The following is a 25456-nucleotide window of genomic DNA, read 5'->3' as shown; positions in this document are numbered from 1 at the left end:
AGACGCAAATGCAGGTAAAAATATATCTTTTTAATAATAATCTCAGTCAGCCGCGAGCAGCAGTAGGAAAATGTCAACAAAGGAAGGCGCACACACCTGAACTAAATAGACCTAACTGAAACTAGAAACAGGTGTGCGTGATGAGGTAAAACAAAGCAGGCGGACACGACCCAGGCCAAACAGGAAGCACTACCAAATTAAAAGCATAAAACAGGAACTAAGGCATGAAAGTGGAAACAAACTAAACTGTCACACAGATTAACTCAAGGATCGTAAGAAACACTGCAGTTATGGCTCATAGTCTGTGGGGAAACTTGGTGGGGATGTGCTTAAATTGCATAATCATATCTACGTAGATTTCTATCTCATGAGGGAGGATTTGTTTCATAAGGAAGGAAGAAGGAAGCTTAGTTCAGCTGGTGGCATCCTTCTGTGTTGAGCGTTGTGAGATGTATGTTTGGTTGGAATCCTGCTGCTCTATACCAGCAATCATGAAAAATCTTTTTACCTGCACTTAGTCCGGCTCTTTACATATTGGTGTCGCCGCCACAACTCCGCAATGCACAGACGAGACAAAAGACATCTCTAATTTTACCTGTTGATATATACATTTTTTTCTATATTTTTGTGAAGTTAATTTCAACGATAATTCCAGAGCCGCTTTTGAGTGGTCAAATGGTTAGCATGTAGGCCACACAGTCAGGATTGCGATTGGGAAGACTTGGGTTCGATTCTCCGTTTGGGCACCTCTGTGTGCCGTTTGCATGTTCTCCATGTGCATTTCTTATCTTCATCAGGGTCCGGGGGGTCCAGGTCTTCCCAATCTACTGACTGTGTGACCAACATGCTATAAGTGTTCATTTACTGTTTTGTGTCAGCTGCACCTCATTTGACTGAGAAGCCTCCGGATGCTCAGAAGTCTATTGATGATACTCTGGTGTGGGAGTGCAAAGCCAGCGCTAAACCCAAATCCTCCTACCGTTGGCTGAAGAATGGTGAGCCTCTGGACCCAATGGAGGTAAGGGGCCTTTTGGGGAGAGAAACACTGTACTGTAATTATGTGGCAAAAAACAGGCTGCACGTCAGTCGAGTGGTTAGCGCGCAGACCTCACAGCTAGGAGACCAGGGTTGAATTCCACCCTCGGCCATCTCTGTGGAGTTTGCATGTTCTCCCTGTGCATGCGTGGGTTTTCTCTGGGTACTCTGGTTTCCTCCCACATTCCGAAAACATGCTAGGTTAATTGGCCACTCCAAATTGTCCATAGGTATGAATGTGAGTGTGAATGGTTGTTTGTCTGTATGTGCCCTGTGATTGGCTGGCCACCAGTCCAGGGTGTACCCCACCTCTTGCCCGAAGGTAGCTGAGATAGGCTCCATGACCCCCCAAGACCCTCGTGAGGATAAGCGGTAGAAAATGAATGAATGAATAATTCCAAGCAAGATAGCTTCGCATAACTTTTGTTGTGTGCCAAGTGCTTACAAAATTCAGTCCCCATGTTTTTCAGAGCTACATTGCTGGGTACTTAGAACACAATTAAGAAAAAGTGCCACACGGATGCCAAAATATTTGTATCTCTGCATGAAGGCGGAATAACAACTTCAAACTCCTTCAGTGTGTAAGGACCAGTCTGTATTAAATGTGATTGTATTGTACTACACGTGGTTGGTGTTATTGAAAGAGACAAATAACTCCATGTTGATATGAAATAATTATTCTGAGTTGTTTGTACTTGGCAAGAAAACATCTACTTTGAAATGGACGACTTTCTCTGGACTAAATTTGGCATCAGGTGAGAGGGCAAGTGTCTGCAATTATGATTTCTTCTGGTCATCTACCAAAGACACTGAAGTATTAAGTGCTCTATTACTCATATTACTATGTGTATTAAGCCATGAACTTGCACAACACTGTTCAAAGGTCTTTCTTCACGACATATCCTAACCAAGCTCTCGTGATTGATTTGTAAATAGCACAGTTTGAATTCCACATGGCCGCCTGGCCAGGTAACCCTTTCCCTGTACATGGGACTGTATTAATGAGCTGGGGAGTTACCATTTTCCAAAGGCCACCATAGGCAGGAAAAGCAGTAAATCAATTTCCAAACCCAAAGGTCAGTGATGTAGCAGGACAAGAGAAGTTGGGGCCGAGGTGAGAACTTGTTATTCCTCATTAGAATGGATCTGTCCTCATCTTGCTCTTTTTTCTTTTATCTCACTCTCTCTTGGGTTTTCTTTGGGCCCCTTTCAAGACTCAGCCCTATTTTCCTCCATCTTTCTACACCTTCCTGTCACATTCTGGGAGAATAAAATGGCTCCAAGGAGGGCTGTCTCTCAAAATGTCACCTGGGTGAAACAAGACCCAACCCGCTCTCAACTCTCATGTCAGTGCAAGTGTCGACTTTCAGTCATCAAGAGTCTCAGCACACATGCGGTCTTCTGACTACAATTTGGGTACAACGGTGTCTCCCTGAAATAGTGCTGCTATCAGAGTAGAGTCAGAGTAGAATCTTAACTAATGCTGCATAGGAAGCGGGCAAATCCCAGTTTTGTCTCCAGATATTGGGATATAACCACCACTGAGTCTCAAGGATTTGTAACAGCACTGGGTATAGAACACCATAGCTCCAGTTAAATATATCGTATAGCAGACCAACGCAGTGATGGATGAGAAGTCAAATGCATTATCAGGGGTGCCCAAACTTTTTCACACCAATGTATCTCTTCAGTCTCTGTCAACTCCTTGGGCCTTTGGAATATGTAACCAAAAAAGGACCAGATATCTGTTGGACAGTCTCCAAAATAGTACCAGGATGAAGATTATTTGCATATAGCGTTGACTTTGTCTGCATACTTTCATGTGTTGTTAATTTCTATATTGGCATATGTGTATGTTTGAAACAGGACAGAATTCATGTGAATAATGGAGCATTGACCATCAATAGCTTAAATCTGGCTGACATCGGGATGTACCAGTGTGTGGCAGAGAACAAGCATGGCAGAGTCTTCACCAACACTGAGCTTCGAGTCATAGGTAAGAAGATGTTGTCAATTGCATAAATTACGCAGTTAGCATGTTTTGAGACTGAAAATGGTGGCCATTGGGCAGGTCTAGTGCGCAACAGTTCCACAGCAACAACACTTGCGATATAAGCACTCATTGGGATGGCTGTGTCTTCCAGCATAAGACGTGTGTTCCAGTCCCCAGTTAAAAAAGGCTGACAGCAAACGAGCATCTGGAATTGGAGATTGAATGATGCTGAGACGAGCGGTTTGTCCGCCAGATAAAAACAGCCTTTCATGTTAGCGCTACAATAATAATATATACAATAATACAAGTATGTTAATTAAATTGAACACTGTTGCCGTTTTTTACTGGGGTTTTTTTTAGATAAAAATTTGTATTTTCCATTACGTCCATTGTTAGCTAGCTTATGTTGACTTGTTTTCTCACACAATGCACACAAACAGGAAAGAAATACATGTTCATGTTTCACATAAGAATTGTGAATGATGGGCAAAATTCCCCAAAAAGTAGAATTCCCCTTTAAACCTAGATTGTGATTCAACGCATTTAGCTGATCTAATTAAAAAATATAATTTAATTTTACAGCTTTCTGAAGAGCATGAGCGCATACAAAGCAGCACCTCAGTAATTGAGGCCTTGAGGAGCAGCAACACAACCGCCCTCTCATTTTGTATTCTTTCATTTTTGCTTCACAGCCCTCATTTTTCATGCATAATGTCCTTTTTAGAGGAAATGCATGGCATTGGAAACCCACTTTCTTTCAAATTAAAAATCCTCTTAAAATGATTGTGACTGTGTGAGCAAGTATAGATGTGTGTCTCGTGTGCAAGGAAGTATGTATGTATATATGTATGTATGGATGGATGAATGGATGTATGTATGTATGTATTTCTATGTACTATGTACTGCTCTCAAATGTACTTCATAGCTCTCGCCCTGTCATGTTTGCTGACAGTAGTTCAAACCACGTCTCTTATTCATCTTCGTTTGTGTATTGCACAATACTTCTCCATTTTTTTTCTTTTCTTAGCTATCGCTCCAGATTTCTCCCAGAATTTGTTGAAGACCCAGACTCTTGCCCGACTGAGTGGTGATGTTCTGATCGAATGCAAGCCCAGAATGTCTCCCTGGGGTGTGATTTTGTGGAGGAAAGGAAAGGAAGCCTTAAGAGAGAGCCACAGGTAATCGCTAGTGTTCACGCTTATAACTTGCAACAGTGCATTTCATCAACACGTAATTTTACTTTTGCCTGCTTGGTATTCATGGTGACAAAGCACTGACCTCCAGCAGATGCAGTACACTTTGATTTGCATAACCTTTTCTGCATGCCACCATTTTCCCAATTGCATTCCCTTTAACTCAATTGTTCTAAGGCCTGCTGGTTGTGCTAGGAGCAGGTTCCTCCACTGTTTACATGAGGTAATTGGCCGTTCCTAGACTGCTGATCCATCAGCTCATTAGCAGCATGTTAGGTCTGCAGGGTTATTTGAACGCAAGGTGGCTGATGGTGCAGGCAAACAGTGAGACACAGGCGAAATAGGAGCAATCCCCAAAAGGCCCGATCAATGGCAAGCTGCTGAATAACATACCTTCCTCTGCGGTAGTGGATGTGGCATCCAGGGAACCAGGTGGATGCCTTGTTTTATTAGAAATCAGGTTGTGCAGATCAATGCAATACCTCGGTGAGCAGGGAAAGACAAGAAAGATAAAGTGTTAATCAGACATTGCTCCCAAGGAGGGGATCATTATTGGATGTCCATTCAGTGAATTAACAGGATTTGTTTCCAGGAGGCTAGTGGGAATGCTAGTCCAGGTGGTGATGATAGCTTTACAGATGCCATCCACCATTTTTTTGTAAACAACATGAATTAATCATGGTTAATCACCATGAGCTACTATGTCTGAAATAAGCACTTATACTCTATTTGATTATTAATTAAAAAATATTAATATTAATATAATTAATAATTATTTGTACATATTTGCGGGGGTATGCTAGAATATGTAAATCGAGCTAAAAGATACCATTAAAAATCTATTTGTATAACACAGTTTCCTTAATAGTAGCAGAACATTTGAATCCCACTTTAAACCATCTTATTATGAGAAATGAGGCGTGTTCAAAGACTTCACATAATTTAAGGTAAATTACATTTTGTCAGTGTATTTTCCAGCATACTTAATGTAGCAAATTGTACATCCGCATTAAGAGTTGACAATATTCACTTCATGTTTTTATTTGCTTCATGTTTATTTTTTACACACACAAATACACACACACACACATTATAAAGCCGAAATATGGTACCTTGACCTGTAAAATTTGAAATTGCCATTACTCTTTTGGGAACATTGTCATAGGCAGGTGTGTTCTGGAAAAACCTCTCATTTATCAAACTGTGTATATAAAATATTGTGGCATATGCGGGAAAATGCCAGCAGGAGGCAAAGAACACCTGCTTCAACCTGTGCCGATTCCCATTTCTCATTTCATATGGGATTAATTGCTAGGATGGCTCAGCAGCTTTTCTGTACTCAGATATCCACACCACAGGGTGAGTGCGATTTTCCTCATATGCACCCCCCCCCACCCCCCGCTAGAACATGTGAAAAGGTGCTCTAATACCAATGGCAACCCAGGACACAGTTGTTAAAGCTGTACGATATTTTATTTGAGGCAGAGCAATAGCATCAGCATCTGGTGCTGTGAAATGATGGACACGACATGCAGATCCATCCATCCTTAGGGTCGCTGGTATGCTTGAGCCTATTCCAGTTGTCTGGACTGGTACCCGGAGAAAAAAACGGGGGAACATGCAAACACAGAGATGAAGCGAGAATCAAACCCTGGTCTTCCCGATCTCCTGACTGTGTGGCCTACATGCTTAACCATTCATCCACCATGCGGCTCCTCTTAAACATTGGAAGAAAAATGCAGCATTAGAGTGTGAATATTATCCAGTAGAACTGCTCTCAATTGTCACATACTAAATGTAGACTTTGACATTATAGCAGCATGTCTTCCAAACCTATCCACTGCGTCCTCGCTTGTTAGAATTTAGTTTCTTCTGCACAGAAATGGAGCTGCTACCAATGCTGTTACAACAGTGGCATAGCAGTAATCCATCCCACTGGCTGAACTAAAATACCTATAATTCCTTCTAATCTTCCAGGGATAATGTTTTCAAGGATGTGGAGCAGAGAGGTACAAACCAGCTAAGAATACTGCAGTATCTGTTGAGTAAGAAAAGGCAAACAACGGGTCTTTCCTTCGCTGTGCAGTAACAAGATAGCCCCTGCATTTATCTAGAGAGTTCTGAGGTTAATGTTAAAATGTTCTTGTCTTTCTGTGTTTATTTCAACCTGGAGTCTCAAACATTCATAAAAGCAATGCAGTGATTCATTTTGAGCATGTTGGCCACACAGTACGGAGATGGGAAGACCTGGGTTCGAATCTCCTCTTGGCCATCTCTGTGTGAAGTTTGCATGTTCTCCCTGTGCATCCATGGGTTTTAATGGGTCTTAATTTGTCCTCATTCTTAAGAGTAGAGTGGGCCTTTGAAGCCATGCACAATGGAACTGCTTTAATTTATGATTACGACGTAGTAAATTGGGTGAGCGCACACATTTTTTTTTTTTTGTGGGCAAATATATGAATCATTGCAGTGCATTTCTTACATGAATCAAAATATTACTTTCCATTATTTACATTTGTATTCAGCTATCTGATCACAAGCCCAAAAGGAGTAAGGCTGAAGCAAGAGCTTCTAAATGCCTACCCCTTTTTGCAAGATATAATCATGTTCATGCCACTGTCTTGTTTTCCCCTGTTATTATTATCATTGTAATATTATTATTGTTATTATCATTATTAGCATTATTGTTATAATCTTTATCATTATTACCATCATTATAATCATCATTAATATTACCATTTTCATCATTATAGTTGTAACAATTTGGCCTCAGTTTGTGTATGACCGCTGAAGCAATCATTTACATATTAACCATTAAAATACAATGACATAGTATGAGTAGATTCCCTCATAAAGTGCCAGTACATTATTCTTATCAAGTCACTGCAGAGTAATCAAAGTGTAACACTTAATGCTGAGGTCCTCCTTATGTCACATAGCAGCACAGGGAGCCAATTAACATTCGCTGAGATAAACCGCAGGCTGAACTTAAAATGCTTTAGGACAGTGGACTTGCTCATTCCAAGCAATTTGAATGCATGTGAATTGACAGCCATGCTGCCATGCTATATTTCACTGTAATGTTCTTAAAGCAACACTGGTAAAGCAGCACTGCCAATGGGCCTAATGCTGTATAAACTCTATATACTCCTTATCACCCACAGAGTTACTGTGTTGGATAATGGGAGCCTTCGTATTTCCAATGTTTCAAAAACGGATGCTGGTCTCTACACGTGTGTTGCCAGAAACCAGTTTGGTGTAGCGAGCAGCACTGGCAGCCTTTTGGTGAAAGGTAAGATGTTTCTTTTACATTTATCTCTTTGTGTGTAAGAGATGCATGACACTCAGCCGATCCTCAGTTCTAAATCCCTTTAGAGATTGGACTGATATACGGTCCAATTAGTTGATGCTCAAAGGCTGCAAGAAACCAAACATAAGGCTCATTGCATTCTTATACCTTGGTGTTGATTTAGCTTGTTTACTAAATTCTAGCCAATTGTATGATCCCTTGCTTTCAGAGTGTAAATCATTCTTGTGATTCCATCAGGAGTTTATGTCTACACTGCATTCATCTAAAATGAGAAAGAGAAATTAAACCGAAAACATAGTATTTAGGCGCAACTTGATGAAAATGAGCACACCGAGGTGTAACCACACAATTTACAGCAATTTCTATGCAGATTCTGATGGCATTATTAAAATCCAGGTTGTGCAAAATGTCTGTTGTGTGTTGCGAAAACAGAACTGCGCCGAATGAGGATTATGGTGTGCAGAGCAATACTGTATGTTGCGAATGAGGGAGCCAATTTGTGATTTCCCCCGCAGTCATAACAAGGAAATGAGTGTGGCAGCTCTGCTATCAGGGGCAGAAAGTTGCTCTCATTTTGCATCGAGGTCTGAAACTTTCCCTGGACTCACCTAGAATGCACCACCGCAACCAGTCAGCTCTCCTTAGCTGCTGTGAGATAAATAACCTGCCTTGTTTTGACAGAGCTGAATATAGATCTTTACTCCCCCGACATGCTGCACTGACTCCATTGTCTATTTGACGCTTGCAACATGGTAATGGTGATGGTTTTATTTCATTTGAACATGCATCAGATTCCAATTGAGTGCATCACATAATCAGTTCACAGTTCCACATGTCCAAAAGGAGTAGGAGGAAGCAAAGCAATCAGTAACTGTTACATTTGTTCACTTCCTGCCTTTCTAATATAATTTAAGTATTTTTTTTGTTAATTTTAATTTTAATAGTTTTTTGTGGTTTTTGTATTTTTTATTTTTTTTTGTCTTCAAGCATGGAGAATTCATCACAGACTGGACTCTCTGGATTTATCTCCTTTGTGGTGTTAAATTGGGCAACCACATGAGACAGGCTAAAGACTGTGTTGGAGCAGAAAAGTGAAATACGGATAGACTGGACCCAGTTTTTTTTCCCCGTCACCACTGCAGCTGTACAGTGATGTATAGGAACATGCTTTAATTTTTCAACTCACCGAAGAGATGCAATATTTGCTCACTGGCAGGCCAAATGTAATTTATTCTGAGTTGGCTGAATATCTGGGACAAGATTGAAGAAAATATATTTGCAGTTCTGGTCATAAAAGTTTCTGGCTATAAAAATGGAGCATTATGTAAAAAAGTAAGTGAGTTGAGAGAAGAAGATTTATATTTGTCCACAAAGTACAGCCATGCAAAAAACATATCAATCATGACTAAAGGAAAATGGCTTATTTAGCATTTTTCTGACCTACGACTTCCTGCTTCCAGAGTCGACTGCGATCACCAGCCCGGCTGGTCATTTGGACGTGACTGTGGGGGAAAGTATTGTGCTGCCATGCCAAGTGTATCATGACCCCACGCTGGACCTCAAGTTCACCTGGTTCTTCAACGAGCAGCTCATCCACTTTGGGAGCACCGGGGATTATTTTGAAAGAGTTGGGGGGGTAAGCGCATCTCTATGTTTGTTTTTGTCTGTAAAAGTCACACACAAAAAGCACTTCACATTCATGTTTATGATTGATGTCTTCTGCATCATCTTCTTGGACAGCGCTCTGCCGGCGACATAATGATCAGAAATATTCAGCTGAGGCATACTGGAAAATATACATGTGCTGTTCAGACCAAGGTGGACAGCGTGTCCATTGCCACCGATGTGATGGTTCGAGGTAAGATGAAGTTGACATACATTTATCATCGGCGTGATCATTTTTTAATTCATTTGATCTATAGATAAGAGTTATTGTTCTTTTTTCAGGATGGACTGATTATACAGTAAACATCTTCAATGATTCATAAAATCTTTGAACTTACTTTGAATATTCTTTTATCCACACAGTGTAAAAATGATGTAGACATAATCAAATAAATACATATTCACCATAATGAGTGGAGCTGAAGGTTCTAGAATATCTTTTAACGCTATTAAGTTCCTGTTCGTGATTATGATTGGCTGCTGCTTTCTCTTTGTCAGCTGAGAGGGATATGTTTGACAGCACTGGGATGTCTAAGAAGGACAATTTACACGTTTTACCCACTGGCAAGGTCTTCTGCAGCCATTTCTAAACAACTGCAGAACCCAAGATAATCAAAACAATCGTATGTAATTAAGTTCAATTAAAGTTATTTGGCTGTGCCACCACGCTGTCATGGTCTGGAGAAAGGCCCCAACTGTCAACCTGAAATAGTCATAATAAATACGATATTTGTACTCATGATATGTACACGTCATCGTTTGACCACATCTTTACATTTGAACCAAAAATAGTGTTTACATACTTTCATCTATATATTGCACTGTGTGGGTACTTGCTTGCAAACTCTCTTGCTTGAAGCCCATTCTAAAAACCGTGAATATAGATATGATTACACAATACTACATCTCTAAACAACAGGCTAATTATCCTATAGGTTCTCCGGGCCCACCTCAGGACTGTCAGGTGACAGAGATGACAGAGACCACTGCATTTTTGACATGGGGACCTGGGATGGAAAACCACAGCCCCATTCTCAGCTATACCATCCAAGCCAGGTCGCCCTTCTCTCTCGGGTGGCAGGCAGTTACCACCGGTAGGTCGGGTTCCTCTGGCGCGGGTCTCCTTTTGAAAAGTCACATATGGAATACCTAAAAACCTCACTGACTCAGAGGCGGATCATTCAGGGTTGTGATGGGTTGTAATTGTAATGTGGTGTCATGTCTCTTAGTTCCTGAGCTGCTCGGGGGGAAGCAACTGTCAGCCACTGTTACAGACTTAAGTCCCTGGGTGGAATACGAGTTCAGGGTACTGGCAGCCAACAGCATCGGAACAGGAGAGCCCAGCAAAGCCTCAAGAAAGTCCCGCACCAAGGACATGCGTACGTACCGGAACACAGCCATAACATCCTCTCACCGCCAACATCTGCTGCTTTTATAGTTTAGCACATTAGATATGGAAAAGTCATCAAGCACGGCATTGGACCCACATGGCATAATTCAGTGTATTTGCTGCTATACTGATTTGGGGGAGCATTACATTCCTGTGTCTAGAGCAGTGGTCCCCAAACGTTTTTGTAGCAGCCCCCGCTTTTGGAGATACAACTATTTCTCAAAAAGTAATAATGAAACATGCTCATGGTAGCCCAGTGTCCCCCCCATGTCATAGCGCCAGCCCCCCTCTTTCCATGACAGTTCCAAGGGTGACGCCAGCTCGAGTGAGCGGTGGTGGTGGAGGACGCTCAGAACTGGTCATCACTTGGGAGGTAAACACATTCAGTCATATTGTTGTGTGAGTGAGTGAACTGCAAGTCACCTCATTTCTCCTTAGCCTGTTCCTGAGGAGCTGCAGAGTGGCCCCGGTTTTGGCTACGTGGTGGCCTTCCGCCCACTCGGCACACAGGGCTGGATGCAGGCTGCTGTCACTTCCCCCGATGCCTCCAGATATGTCTTTAAGAATGAGAGCATCCCTCCTTATTCCCCTTACCAGATCAAAGTTGGGGTGTACAACAACAATGGCGAGGGTCATTTTAGTCCTGTGGCTACCATCTTCTCAGCTGAGGAAGGTATGTGCAAGAAGTTCAGCAACACACATACACAATATAGCCTCAAATTAGTGCAGCAGACTTTCATGTGTGGGACAATCGTGGTACATCAGTCAGGCTTCCACAGCTGACTTGTAGGGTCGCGCTCCAACCGCAAGCCTTTTGTGACCGTTTGTTGATGAGTAAATGCATGAAACATTGAACATAACACACTGAAGAGCTTTCCATGGAAACGAGGCTGCAGAACGCACCCATTGCATCGCATGCCGGCAGGATGAAGCTCAAACAAGCCCATGTCATTTACAGTGACGTATTAACCACTAAAAATGTTCTTTTTATCTCTGTCTGGACTGTCCTCTGTGTACGTTTCAGAGCCCAACAGAGCACCAGCGAGGCTGAGAGCAAAAAGTGTATCAGCATCTGAGGTGGAGGTCACCTGGAAGCCACTGGCCTGGAGCAACAACCGCAGGCGCATTCTGGGCTATGAGGTCAAACCAACACATGCCCACTTACAATCGTACAAACTGTATGACTCGGAAAACTATTGGAAAACTCTCAGAGGATCATCTCTTTATTCATAAATTCATGTGAAGTTTTTTAAATCACAAAATTTCCTTATTTCTGATTTATTTTACGTCTATTGTAAATGTGCAAATAACTCACGTGGGTTGGAGATGTGGTACCTACAGTATACAGGTGGTCATCTGGTTAAGTCTTGACATAAGTCAAATGGGGCGGCACGGCGGTCGAGTGGTCACAGCTAGGAGACCAGGGTTCAATTCCACCCTCGGCCATCTCTGTGTGGAGTTTGCATGTTCTCCCCGTGCATGCGTGGGTTTTCTCCGGGTACTCCGGTTTCCTCCCACATTCCAAAAACATGCTAGGTTAATTGGCCACTCCAAATTGTCCATAGGTATGAATGTGAGTGTGAATGGTTGTTTGTCTATATGTGCCCTGTGATTGGCTGGCCACCAGTCCAGGGTGTACCCCGCCTCTCGCCCCAAGACAGCTGGGATAGGCTCCAGCACCCTCGCAACCCTTGTGAGGAAAAAGCAGTAGAAAATGAATGAATGAATGCTATAACTGATCTGAACTGACATTGTACAAATGAATGCAGTAATAAAAACATAAAATACAAGAATGAAATCAAGCCGTCATAAAAAGAGAACAACTGCTGACTTTGTCCTACGTGGTTGTCTTGTAGCAATTCATTCATTTATGAGGGTGCGTACGTAACCCCACCTGTAGTGACATTTGTGGGGGTTTTAAACAGTTGCAGCACTGGAGGGTGAAGGAGAAACAGGAAGCAGCCAGCGTGATTCGGACAGTGGGGAATAAGACATCGGTACTCATCAGGGATCTAGACAGCAGCAGCACCTATTGGATGTCACTGCGGGCCTATAACAGTGCCGGAGTGGGACCGCTGAGCAGCATCGTCAATGTCACCACCAAAAAACCTCGTAAGAACTTTATATTACGCAGCATCTAAAGCGCTCATTGATGTGTGTTTTGTACCATTCGCTCCTTTTTTTAAGGTTAAACGTTGCTATTGATGACATGGCCATCTATTCTCTGCATTTTATATTATTTTACTATCGGAGTAAAAATCATGTAGCATGTGCTACTTGCTCTTCCACTTTGTTAGTTTTTGGTTTCTAATTTAACGGTCTGTCTACTCCATCATGCAAATGCTGCTCAAAGAAGATCTGGCTGTCAGTGTTGGTCCGTACTAATCATCATCCTTTTTTCCAATTTTCATGAAGTGACTACATGACTACTCAGCATTTTATCTTAGGTCTTGCGCTAAAACAGACGTTTTTTTTGCAATTTATATTTTAGAAAAGATTTGCTTAGGCAGATACATATACTGCCATGAGGACATATCCAACAGTGAGTAATGTTTAGGAACAGTGGGACACGGTAGCACTGATGTTTACAATTCCTCGTCACAGTGGTGTTGCTATGTGATAGGCCACATGTCTCCTCTCTCAAACAAAGACACTCTTCCTGTTAATGAGAAATATCCTTCATGCTGACTTGCTTCTTGACTTTAATGTTTATTGATTGGCTGGCCTGTTGTTTTTATACTCTCATTAACGCCTCTGCCTCCCGCCTCTCACCCCTACTCTCACACAACAGCACCCAGTCTGGCCCCTGCTAAAATTACGTGGAACACTTCCAACTCCAAAGTCATCCTGCAGTGGGACCAAGTTCACGCTCTGGAGAATGAGTCTGAAGTTACAGGTTATAAGGTAACTGAATCTCAGTGCAAGTGACAAACAGCTGGACTTTATCTTCTGGCTCGCAATCCAGCCTGAAAGACACATGATGTGACGCTGTAGTCTCCAGAGGCTTATTCTGTTTCCTGAACTGACCTCGCCCTCTTTCCCACCGTGTTCTTCTGCAGGTGATGTACAGCCAGGACAAACACAGCCATCCCAGTGTTGTGGAGACCAACAGCACCTCCTTAGAGTTGTCTCTGCCTGTCCACCAGGATTACATCATCCAGATCAAACCTTTCAGTGAAGGTGGGGAGGGCATCGGCAGCCAACAGATTACAATCCCCAGGATAGCAGGTTGGTTCCTACCTGAGACCGGAACCACTTCCTGCTTTACATGGAATCCTTTCATCTGAGAAATCTGATTACACGCGTGTGCTTTTCAGGCTCCATCACCATGGGGGCAGCCCCGGTGTCTTCCTCTCTGCCCCTGGCCAACCTTGTTGCTCTCATGCTGACGGCCAGGACGGCGCTATGACAAACGTATGCAAGAACCCCACGCTGCAGCCTGGCATCAAGAGAAGAATCAGCCAGTCAAAGACAAGAGGCAGGAAGTCTCATCTTCCCTTTTACCAGCTTCCTTTCCCTGACTGTCTTCTGTCCTTTCTATAGCTGCAAAGAGGATTTATTTATTTTTTTGGGTTATGTTATTTGCCGGCTCTAATATATTGGAGTTGGTACTTGTGGACTTTCCCTGGATGGAAACAAGAGGCACTTTTATTGAAAATACTGAGGCAACTGAACTTCTATTTAAGTGAGCATATTTCTCCAACTGAGACCGTTTTGGAATATTTTATGAAACCAACATCGCTTTTTGACTAAAATTTGGGACCTCTGAGACTTTACCTGGATCTTCCTTATGCTTTTATCTTCCCAGGTCATGAAACAGACCGGAATCAAAGTTTGAGGCCCATTAACGTAAAAAGGCCAAAAGTGCTGATAGTGAGTCCATTGTGAATAACACTGATGATTCATTGGGATCTATTTTCTTGGCGCACCCTGCGCAGTGGTCATTTCGTCCTGCGCATGACTGTGCAGCCCATTTGGTAATCTGGTAGACTGGGCTGCACTGAGATAGGCGTGGTGGTGCGCCAGGGGGAGGTCTATTCTCGGCGCACCCGGACTGCTCCGCCCACAACCCGAACTGCATCCGGTCTATGAAAACAGAGCCCATTGTCTTACCTTCCTCCATCACCCCCCCTCCTCACCAAGTGCATAATGACGGCACGCTGAGAGGTGTGACCCACATTGTTGTTTCTAAGAAATCCTCAGGTCCCAAATGAGCCTTAAGTCTTTCAATTTGGTTCCAAGTTTTCATTTTTCCGTCTGTGTTGTATGTTCCAGACAGCATATTCTGGGATAATATGGGCTTGAACAACACTCCTTTCCCTCGTTTTTCATAATGACCTTTGTAATGGAGTGCAAATTAAAAGTGACCAAGCATGGGTTTAATCACTGCAATGGAAATGGCCAGCAGGACGCTCTGGTGGTCAACAAGCTTTTAATAAACATCATGCCATTTGTCCTCCTCAGTTTCATTTATTCAACGTTTCTTGACTAAACCCCCCTCTTGAACAATTTCTCAATATTGGTGTATTTTGGAAGTTCTTGGCCCCATTTGTAGCATTAACGGCAAAAAAGTTGGCATCTAGATGTTTTTTGCTATTGCAGTTTGTTTTTATGTTGACTTGTCCCAGGCAATTTTTGACAATTTTCTCCAGGCAGTAAATACTTCTTCTTGCCCGAGTGACTACTCACACCAGCTGTAGCAAGACAAACGCATGTCACCTGCTGTTTTTATTTTTATTTATTTTATTGGATTCATTTCAAAGGAATGCAAGGACAATGTACAGCAATGACACAGCACAAAGCGACAGAAAGAAGCAATCCAGGAAAGAGACTTGGGACCTTGTTGAAGGGTCAAGTTGTAAGGTTCAACTGGACCCAAAGGCAGGTCTAATAGTTCCCAGCTCCTGGTGGCGTGTCAGCCCTGGCCAGGAATGACAAACAGGAAGATCGAACGATGATCTCACTTGAATCTGTCCCATGTTAAAAGTAAAAAGAGTGACTGCTGTGTGGTGATGCAAATCCCTCTTCCTGTTCGGCTACTCATGCCCCCTAGTGTCCATCAATCATGGCCGTATTTTAAAGGGGACCCATTATGCTTTTTCCACTTTTCTGGCCTATAAATGTAGTTAGAATGTTGTTTTCTTATGTTAAACAGGAGAGTGGGCATGCCTGGTGGGCCGTGGCTGGAATAAATTAAAAGTTTTCGCAGGGAGCACCGAATAGGTGCACGTTCTGGAAGTTCTAGAAAGCACTCTGCACCGGTTATTGTGTGTAGCTGCTCTATAAGACTCCACAAATTAATACAAAGGGCAGAAAATGAGCATAATGGGTCCCTTTTTACAGCTTACACCAGGGGTGGGCAAACTACAGCAGGGGGGCCACATCCGGATGGCCAAGTGTTTGGATACGGCCTGCCGGTTCTTTCCAAAGTATTTCATTTGAACTTAACATCATCATCGCTTGAGCCAACCTTTTGATGGTTTAAGTGGCTGTTTTATTAATTAGGTTATTTGATGTGGTGTTTGCAAAGTGCTCCTGAAAAAAAGGGAGACAACACACACAATTTTACAGATACAATACTTCCAGGTGGACTGTTACGTGTAAAATATATAGTGTGGCAACACATGAATTTTGTTACAACAATGCGGCCCGCGAGTCAAAACATTTGCCCACCCCTGGCTTGCACCAAACCTACAGTATCGACAAGGTATGCATGGCTTTGTCCCGCCTTCTATGCTCCACATAAAAAGCTACACTACACATGTAAATATTTAATACCTCCCATTTCTCCATCAACTTGGCATTTTTCGACAGTTCAGTTCATCATGACACATTTTCAAGTTTTGGACACTCGGGCACTTCAGGACTTAACATCTCTAGTTGATACAAACTAAAATCAGTCAACTGCAGTGTTAACATTAAAAGAACAGCACACGTGACTGGTGGTACATTGTACATCACTAGTCAGCCGCTATGAAAATGAAATAAAAAGTAAATGTGTGTTTTTTTTAGGCAGACATCTTGTAAAGACATATAGGCCGGGTTCACTCATAGTGCTGGGAAGTGCATGTTACCTCTACAATCAACAGATTTGGGGATTAACTACATTACATACACTGGCTAAGTCATATTTCCTACTTTTATTTTGGTGAGGCCTCTTCATTTGCTGTCAGGAAGCTTAATCTGCTCTCATTGACTTTGGATCTGGATTGCAATTATGATTGACATGCGCTTTGTTGTTTCTTTGCTTTGCTTTTTAATTATTCCAATCCATGAATTGTCATTCCCATTGCGTTGAATTCCATCTTTACACATTAATGCAAGGGACTGTCATGCAAACATGATTGACATTACAAATCGTACTGTTACAGTAGCCCAGTGAGCCTATTCTACTTACTACACAAATATGCGGTTGGATTCTTTACGCTGGCAAAGGAGGAAAGGGCCCATTTCAAACACATTTATGTACATGCTGCACTATTTTGTGACCATTTGGCACAGGAAGTGTATTAGCAGCTCAGAAAAGGCAGAAAGGGTTCAAATGTACAATCCATCACCTTGCGAATTCACACACATACATTTACTGCAAACCCAAAACACGACACACTAAGAGGGGACTTATCCTGACAGACTAATCTACTACAGCTCAGACTTGTGTGCCCTGAACACACCGCCAGAGGGCGGTGTTGTTCTTTTCTGTTGACGTCTATTCTCAGATGCGGTGCAACGTGAGAGGGACAGGTTCATCCACTTCAGTAGTAATAAAAGGTTATTTTATGAATAACTTATTAGGAAGCATCCACAGGAGGAGGCCATGACCATCTCCTCTTTTTTTTTTTTTTTTGCAACATGACACTACCACTGGCACTTTTGGATTAAAAACCGCACCTCTTCCTTTTTCAATATGACACGAAAGGGAAGTGTTTGGGGGAAAGTTGTCCATTATTCTTTGTTGGCAGCATCCCCTCCTTAAGCGTTCGCATCATACGAATGGTTTCAATCAGGGAAAAAAACAAAATATGAGACATTAGATTGCAAGAGAGTTCTGTTTCCATTGTGGTGAGTACCAGTTGGGATGAAGAATCACGTCTTGGCCGCTCCCGTCTCAGGAAATCACGACTACAGGTGACAAAGAAAGAACAATAAAGCAACAATATGTAACAATTTGACATGAACAATTCTTTAAAAATCCACTCGGGTTTTCAGTGATGGTGTGAAAAGACTACAAATAAAAGACTACAAATAAAAGATGCATTGTGAAATACAAAAGGGGAGCATTTTGGTTCTGATAAAACTAGCTTATTGGCTTTGTTAGGCTTAAAATTAGCTATGAAAATAAATGTTACCAAAATGAGTAGCACTTAACCATTTTGGTAAAGTAGCTCTCACAATCATGGATTATCGGCAGCATAAAACCCTGATTATATTAAATTCATCTCCACAGCTGCAAAAAGACAAATTCTCCTTACTGCTACTTTAAGCCTCCTCTTGTGTTAGGGTCTGCACCGACCCGTTTTACATTTTAATGCATAAAAAGAATCACATAACATTTGTTTATTGCATCAAGGCTTTTTACTTTGTCAGGAAACTCTATTTCAACAAAATAAAACCCAAAAAATAATTTTTACTACATTTTAAAATGGTCTGGTTGAAATTATGACCACTGTATTGTTAGGGTCGGCTTCGACCCGGTTATAATAATATGACTATAAAGCTATATTTTGAGCCACAACTGAAATCGTAAGTGTACAATAACAATGAAATGAAAACAATAACTTTTTCTACCTTTTCTTCACATGAATATATATGGGTCAAAATTCACCCGAACAACATAGATGTTTATTTAGTGATTAACACTAAAATGAGAAAATAAATAAAACGAAATGATTTAAGAGATATGTTCTATATCCCTCAGTCATAGCCAGGTAACAAAAGAACCTTCAATTTATTAATATGATTCTTTTGAGGTTCATTTTATCATTTTCGGAAATTGAAATGGAGGGGTATAGTGACAAAAAAAGGCCTACATGCCCACACCAAAAGTATTAAAACCAATATTTTCATGGATGAGGAAGCCTAAGAAGGTAACCAAGAGATGAGAAGTAAATTAATGGTAACTTATTGTTTGTAGTGTATTTTATAGCTGATTTAATACATGGATCAAAACCGACCCATTAACATAAGAGACGATACCAGAAAGCTAACACAAGAGGAAGGTTAAATCATCTTGTCATTGTTACATTGAGGTCAGGCTGTACCCCTGATGCGTGTCGCTCCTCAGCGGTTGATTCTGTTTCCCTGACAACGACTGCCTTGGTCACCTGCATGTCTGGATGCTGCTGCCTGGCTTCTTGGATTGCGATGGCCAGAGCCTGCCAGCACACGTCACAAAGACTTTAGCGGTCATGTTGTTTACATGGAAATGTGCAGTTCACCTGTTCCTGGTCCACGTCATCATCTCCTGTGATGATGATCCTCTTCTCGATCCTGGTCTCCGAGTAGCCACCTTTCACCGTCTGCAGTACACAACAGTCTTACACAGTCAACAATACAATACAATACAGCACGCTGGAACAAAGCAGCTTTTGTCCCGTTAACTCATCTTAGTTTGGTACTTTCTATTCTCTACCTTGGTGACCTGCGTGGTTGCAGAGGTAACATTTTCAGTGACGAAGATGGGCGACCCCGACTCCTCTCTTCCAAGACTGCCCATATGCACCTTTCAGGGAATAATAATGATACGTTTTATTTGAAAAAGAAATAAAAATAGAGTTGCGTAAAAACAGTAAAAGATGCATTAAAATACAATATCCATACATTCATTCAGAGCTAAAACAAGGCTAAAAGCGGGGCGGGGCGCAGCAGTCAGGTATAAAAAGTTGGACATTAAAAACATTTAAACAGGTGGGTTTTTAGTTGTTTTTTGAAGGAGGGAAGGTCAGGGCAAGCACAGTGAATGGGGCAAAGAGTTCCAGAGGGAGGGGGCAGCGATGGAGAAGGGTCTGTCTCTCCAGGTTCGGAGCTTGGTCTTACAGGGGAGTGCCAGGAGGTTAGAGTCTAGGGAGCGAAGGGGACGTGGGGGATTGTGTAGATGAAGGAGGTCTGTGAGATATGGGGGGGTCAGATTGGAGAGCTTTGTAGGTGATGAGAAGGACTTTGAAATGGCTACATTGGGGGACGGGAAGCCAGTGGAGGTTTTTAAGGGTTTTTGAGGGTTTTGGATGTTGTACTGTAAAGAATACTGTTGCAATAGTCGATTCTGGATGTGATAAATGCGTGGATCAGGGATTCAGCGGCAAAGAATGAAAGTGATGTCGGGCTATGTTCTTAAGATTAAAAAATAATGATAATAAAAAAAATATATATATATATATATATATATAGTGCATCATATAAGGCTTATATGCTTTTGTTCTTGTATGAATTAACAGACAATCATTGAAATGATTGTAATACAGCAATGCCTCTCTGTACATCAGTATCTTTGTCCAGGCAGAATTTATGGCTATACACTTATGAATATATTTGGATGAAGTATGAAAGTTTAAACCTGAGAGAGCGAGGTTACAATTGGAGAGGTCGTGCAGTTCATACTCACAGGGGAGACACTCTGTCTCGTAGAGTAAGACATGTCGCTCAGGCTTGTGATACACTGATCCTTCAATTAAAAAAAATAAAAACACAATTGTGAATCTGCTTGATAAATAAAAACAATATTTTAAATTCACTCATAATTCCAACAGTCATTTTTATTGAAAACATTTATCTCAAATCAGAGGAGGAATTCACGGTCAATCTGGGGGGGAGGGGCGCAAGCCGTGTGTCAAAAACTGACATTTTAATGGTCTCCTCAATTACTCCCAGATTTCCTCCGTTTACTGGATGTCCTGGAACTTAATGGTAATGGTTTTATTTCATTTGAACATGCATCAGATTCCAATTGAGTGCATCCCATAATATGTTCACAGTTCCACATGTCCAAAAAGAGTAGGAAGAAGCAAAGCTAAAGGAGGCCTATTGTGCTTTTCCACTTTTCTCACCTATAAATGTTGTTAAAATATTGCGTTCTCATGTTAAACGATGCCAAACTTTCACATAATGAGATCTGTGTATTTGGAAGTGAGCCTTGCAAGAATGCACCGTTTCAGGGAGTTTTTTCTAATACTGTCTCTTTGTGACATCATTGTGTGCCGACACTGAGGCCCCGTCTGCAGCTTGTGTCAGCCTTGGTTTTTGCCAGAATTTTTTGGTTTCTGTCATTGGACTGGACTGACCTGATCAATGAACTCCACAATAGTCGTCGTGACCCCTGACCCATTGGGCTGCGTCTCCATCAGGACGTCAGTCTTCTTGACTGGAGCTGAAGCCATGACATCACTGGCTTTCCGGTTCACAGGTGCGGCACTATTGGCTCGACTGTGCGTTGTGTCCCTGTCCACCGAAGATGACACCGGCACCGACCTCTTTGGCTTTTTAGGCACTATGGGCTTGGACAGGAAAGGACGAGGAGTTTTTAGAATAGAGACAAACTGACATGGAGTAGTGTGAAAAATGGTAATGGTAATGGTTTTATTTCATTTGAACATGCATCAGATTCCAATTGAGTGCATCCCATAATCAGTTCACAGTTCCACATGTCCAAAAGGAGTAGGAAGAAGCAAAGCTTATTAAATCCTACCCCTCCATCTGGTACTTTTACAATCAGTAACTGTTACATTTGTTCACTTCCTGCTTTCCATAATACAGTTTAAGGTTTTTTTGTATTAATAATGCACCTCGTACCGAAGTAGGAGGTGATATGACCATCCAATGACATAATGGGTACCATAGTAAGTGTCAATATAGTGATATATATAGCACATCATGACTGGTTCAAGACTCTTCATCCTTGTATTTAGCAAACATCAACTGCTTGTATTGTTTCTTGAATTGGCTCATCGTTGTGCATTGTTTGAGGTCCTTACTCAATCCATTCCATAGTTTGATTCCACATACTGAAATGCTATGGCTTTTTAACGTAGTCCTAGCATAGAAGTGTTTCAAATTTCAAAAAGTGTTTGACATCTTCCTGATTTTTTTTCTTTGCTTGTTAGCATGTACTTAAATGGTCCACATCATGGAACAAACCATCTCTTTTTCATAAATGTGAATCTGGAACATTCCACGTAATCATTACTTTAAAGACAATTAGGCAGTCCAAAAATGGCATCTAAGTTGCTTCATGCTCAACACTTGTACCTGCACGTCAGGCCTTTTAGCCTCCGTCCGCACGTCTTCAGCCTGGATGTGCTTGGCTGGAGGACTGCTGCTCGCTCCTTTGGACGAAGGAGCCACCAAAGGAGGTGGTGGCAGTTCCGAGGGTCCTTGCTGCAGAAGGAAGTCAATTCCGAAGCGAAGACCCCCATCAGGCGACAGGTCTCGCTCCCCAAGCTCCGACATCCCCCGGGAGAACTCCTCCATGCCCGTGTACAGGTCTGTGAGCACGGTGAAGTCAACCTCGGCCTCCAGGCTGGACGTGGAGCTGACTGTGATGCTGGAACTTTTGCGCTCAATGCCCAGGTGGCTTTCCTTTAGATACGGGATGTCGTGATCCTGATCGTCCTCCGAAGCCGAACCTGGCCGTCTCTCCCAAGGCTCCCGCTAAATAGATAGAGACCATGCTAAAATGTAATGTACCGTCACATTAGGGGTATCATGATGCTGTCTCGCAGGAAGAGGGCAACCAGAAGTCTATTGTTTGACCTGTGACTGTGACCTGTGGCGTCGCTACTGTGAATGATAATACAAGGAATATGGAAGTGGGAATGTGCCAGCCAGGATTTCACCTGCACATGAAGCACATTAAGATGGAAAACTTCGACATTTAATCAAACTTAAGATTTGTCAGATAAAAACACGATGGCTGTGTATGACTTCCATCAAAACGTATGATTAGAGGCTCTTTCGGACCTACTTCCTGCTTCCGTCCCAAGCATCATAAGAACTGCACTTTTTTTTGGCATAAACATAAACTAGCATAAACTATTGCACTCCTGCGACTGTGTACTGCAATCTATTTTATGTGTCTTTAAAAATAGCATGTTAACAGCAGTAACTAACTTATTTTATTAATTACATTAACATTTTTAGAGTAATAAACGCATGCACGTGTCAAGCCGCACCTCTGTAATAGCGGGAGTCAGAAGCATATTACTTTGTTTTTGTATTATTTTTTGTATGTATGCATTAATATATTCTAATCCATAATGGATCCATTACAAACTAAATCAATTCTCAATACAAAAATATGTTTTATTACATACAAAATACATGTTTAATTTCACAACATTACATATTATTATTTGTTGTTGTTTGTTTTGTTTTCTGGGCTGCACAGCGGTCGAGTGGTTAGCACGCAGACCTCACAGCTAGGAGACTAGGGTTCAATTCCACCCTCGGCCATCTCCGTGTGGATGTGCATGTTCTCGCCGTGCATGCGTGGGTTTTCTCCGGGTACTCCGGTTTCCTCCCACATTCCAAAAACATGCTAGGTTAATTGGCCACTCCAAATAGTCCTTAGTATGAATGTGAGTGTGAATGGTTGTTTGTCTATATGTGCCCTGTGATTGGCTGGCCACCAGTCCAGGGTGTACCCCGCCTCTCGCCAGAAGACAGCTGGGATAGGCTCCAGCACCCCCGCGACCCTCGTGAGGATAAGCGGTAGAAAATTGCATGAATGTTTTGTTTTCTATAATGGTGTGGCCTAAGAGGGATTGCTTTCATAATATGTTTGTTATTGTTGTAGTGTCTAGTGCAAAATGCTTTATGTATGTTGATAACTTTATTTACAATAGCAGAGGGACATAATATAAGAAAAAAGCATGGCGTGTAGTTACTCACCGAGGAATCACTGAGCGGTTCCTCGTGAATGGCCGGTGTCAGAGGGGTCTCCTACAAAACAATAAACAAACAAACAAGTCGATATTCAGTATAGACATTCAACTATACTGAATGGCATTCTAACATTCAGTCGCAAGGCACAGTACCTAATTAGACTTAAATAATGGGATTTCATCAGAGACGTTGGAAATGTTCTCTGCTCAGTGTTTGTTTAATGCATGATCATTCATCCACTGAAGTTTCAGGCTGGAAAACAAACACACGGAGAATTCCTGGCTAAGGCTACAGTCAGAAGCATGCTACATTTCACTGAGAAATGAACTGTAATGTCATGCACTGAACTGCTCCACTTTTAAAATAGCGCCTTTCAGGGGAAAGGTATTCATTTGGAAATGGGATGTATGAATGCCTGAACCCAGAAAGGTTTGGCAACTCTGCAGCCTGTGACCTCGTCTAATTGATGATTTGATGTTTTCTAGTGTCACTACAGAGGTGCCAAGGTCGGACATTCAGCTTCACGGCCTATTTACTGGTGTATTTGCATGAAGGGATGTTGGGGAAAAGGCCTTGTGCTCCTTGAAACAGCAGCCACCTTCTCACGTGAGGATGTAGGAGCGATAAGACGGGCCTGAGTGAAAAGGCCCGTGGTGCTCTGAAACGGCCAAGCAGATGTCAAGCTTTGCGGAGCGCAGCAAACGGAAAGCAAAAAGCTTGCTGGGCTGCGGGGAAGAATTAGGTCGACCAATGGCTTTTGCTTTCTCAGCCACATGAGTTCTGAAGTATGAGAGTGTGATTTCTGGTTGACTTTAAGATGGCAAAAATAAGATTTGCATGACATTGCGGTCAAGCTCATGCAATGTTTTACTTTCCCATGATGGACGGGGGCGGAGGAATTTTACCGCTTGCTTCCTCTTGGTGGTGTCTTGGTTGGTTCTGAAGTGGATGTGGCTGCAGTCCGTGTTGCTATGCCGGTCTCTGGACCACTGCTTTTTCAGAGGAAGCGTCCGGGGGGGGACTGTAGGGAATGTGGACCCAGGGGGGAGACCCTCTTTAAAGTCGCCATTATTCTCTTGCTTGCCACCTCCTGGCGTTGGACTTGTGACGTTCCTGAGTTGAATAAAGTCTTGCTGATGTGGGGGTCCAGCACCACTCTGGTATTTTTTAGACATCAACTCTTCAGGGACTTCACCTGTGGAAGACTGCAGTCTATCGTTCTCTTCTACTCTCCCTGTTGTCTCACTGCATTCATCTTTTGATCTTATCATTGCTGCATCCCCAAAGATGCTCCACTCAGACTGGTTTTGAGGGTTCACACCACCTTTGTTGTCTTTATTTGTGTATTTTTTGGATCTCTGTGGCTTTAGTGGAATAACTTTGGCAACTTCAGAGTTTACAGTTTTGCTGCAATCTTTCGTCAAATCATCAGGCCTCTGGTCTTCAGTTTTCTCTACTTCACTTTTTCCCTTTGAGACTGGATCCAGAGCGAAGTTCTTTGCTCTCACTTGATGCATGCTTTTCTCATATTGACACAGCGTCACATCGCTGCTCTTTGTCCCATTCCTTTGTTTTTTCTTCGGGGAGCTATAGCCATTTTCATGAATGGCGCTCCTTGCTAATGCGTGACTAACCAGAGGAGCATCCACCGGGCTGGTATCAGTCAGTCCCATTGCTCTTAAATCATCTTTAGGAGACATTCCAACTGGGGGTGTCATCGTGTCCCATGTTGTCCCATTTTCCTCAGTCCAATGGGTAACCGCCAAAGTGTCGCTAGCCACATTCGAGTCATAATCCAGTGCTCGTCCATTAGCATGCTGCTTGTCAATCAATTTGGCATCACCGGTCGCCTAAGTTGACATAGAGTAAACAGTTGTGTTAGCCTAGCGTGACATCCTATCATTATCTTACGAAACACTGAAGATATTTTTTCAGGACAATTAAGGGGGAAATCATGAAATGCCTCTGTCATATGTCAAGATGTGTTTTTGTCACTT

The 25456-nt window shown here is 42.3% G+C and overlaps 3 protein-coding genes across 8 annotated transcripts in view; 1 reads left to right on the top strand and 2 right to left on the bottom strand.

Moving 5' to 3' along the window:
* The window catches only part of cntn3a.1 (contactin 3a, tandem duplicate 1), a 34101-nt gene extending 18899 nt beyond the window's left edge, over nucleotides 1–15202 (top strand). Inside the window, exons 9-23 of the mRNA XM_058084191.2 lie at nucleotides 879–1018; nucleotides 2902–3031; nucleotides 4056–4206; nucleotides 7386–7513; nucleotides 8992–9167; nucleotides 9272–9389; nucleotides 10132–10290; nucleotides 10426–10575; nucleotides 10889–10959; nucleotides 11025–11259; nucleotides 11611–11726; nucleotides 12512–12698; nucleotides 13378–13490; nucleotides 13646–13814; nucleotides 13904–15202. Coding sequence (XP_057940174.2) covers nucleotides 879–1018; nucleotides 2902–3031; nucleotides 4056–4206; nucleotides 7386–7513; nucleotides 8992–9167; nucleotides 9272–9389; nucleotides 10132–10290; nucleotides 10426–10575; nucleotides 10889–10959; nucleotides 11025–11259; nucleotides 11611–11726; nucleotides 12512–12698; nucleotides 13378–13490; nucleotides 13646–13814; nucleotides 13904–13995 — 2135 coding nt within the window. The 3' untranslated portion in view covers nucleotides 13996–15202. The remainder of the gene's footprint in view (nucleotides 1–878; nucleotides 1019–2901; nucleotides 3032–4055; nucleotides 4207–7385; nucleotides 7514–8991; nucleotides 9168–9271; nucleotides 9390–10131; nucleotides 10291–10425; nucleotides 10576–10888; nucleotides 10960–11024; nucleotides 11260–11610; nucleotides 11727–12511; nucleotides 12699–13377; nucleotides 13491–13645; nucleotides 13815–13903) is intronic.
* Nucleotides 15203–15326: 124 nt separating this feature from the next.
* The window catches only part of LOC131136879 (band 4.1-like protein 1), a 30924-nt gene continuing 20794 nt past the window's right edge, over nucleotides 15327–25456 (bottom strand). For 5 of the 6 annotated variants that reach the window (XM_078797946.1, XM_078797943.1, XM_058084195.2 and 2 more), the window contains 8 exons: nucleotides 23466–23516; nucleotides 21825–22226; nucleotides 20861–21073; nucleotides 20185–20244; nucleotides 19216–19305; nucleotides 19022–19102; nucleotides 18845–18958; nucleotides 15327–17705 (listed from right to left, as the gene is read on the bottom strand). In XM_078797946.1, the coding sequence (XP_078654072.1) occupies nucleotides 17700–17705; nucleotides 18845–18958; nucleotides 19022–19102; nucleotides 19216–19305; nucleotides 20185–20244; nucleotides 20861–21073; nucleotides 21825–22226; nucleotides 23466–23516 (1017 nt within the window). In that variant the 3' untranslated portion in view covers nucleotides 15327–17699. The remainder of the gene's footprint in view (nucleotides 17706–18844; nucleotides 18959–19021; nucleotides 19103–19215; nucleotides 19306–20184; nucleotides 20245–20860; nucleotides 21074–21824; nucleotides 22227–23465; nucleotides 23517–25456) is intronic. The other variant, XM_058084196.2, reaches the window with a different exon arrangement.
* Nucleotides 23865–25303, bottom strand: LOC144894439 (uncharacterized). The gene has a single exon (XM_078797947.1). It carries the CDS (start codon nucleotides 25175–25177, stop codon nucleotides 24272–24274), a length of 906 nt encoding a protein of 301 aa, XP_078654073.1. The 5' UTR covers nucleotides 25178–25303; the 3' UTR covers nucleotides 23865–24271.

The sequence above is a fragment of the Doryrhamphus excisus genome, linkage group LG17 (assembly GCF_037039965.1).
Source record: "Doryrhamphus excisus strain RoL-2023G ecotype Guam linkage group LG17, RoL_Dexc_Guam_v1.1, whole genome shotgun sequence".
In the NCBI taxonomy this organism is placed as follows: Eukaryota; Metazoa; Chordata; class Actinopteri; order Syngnathiformes; family Syngnathidae; genus Doryrhamphus; species Doryrhamphus excisus.
This window is presented reverse-complemented; position numbering and strand designations above follow the sequence as displayed.

Coding starts and splice junctions, on each gene's coding strand:
- LOC144894439 (XM_078797947.1), bottom strand. CDS start 25,177: ATGACACCCCCAGTTGGAATGTCTCCTAAAGATGATTTAAGAGCAATG.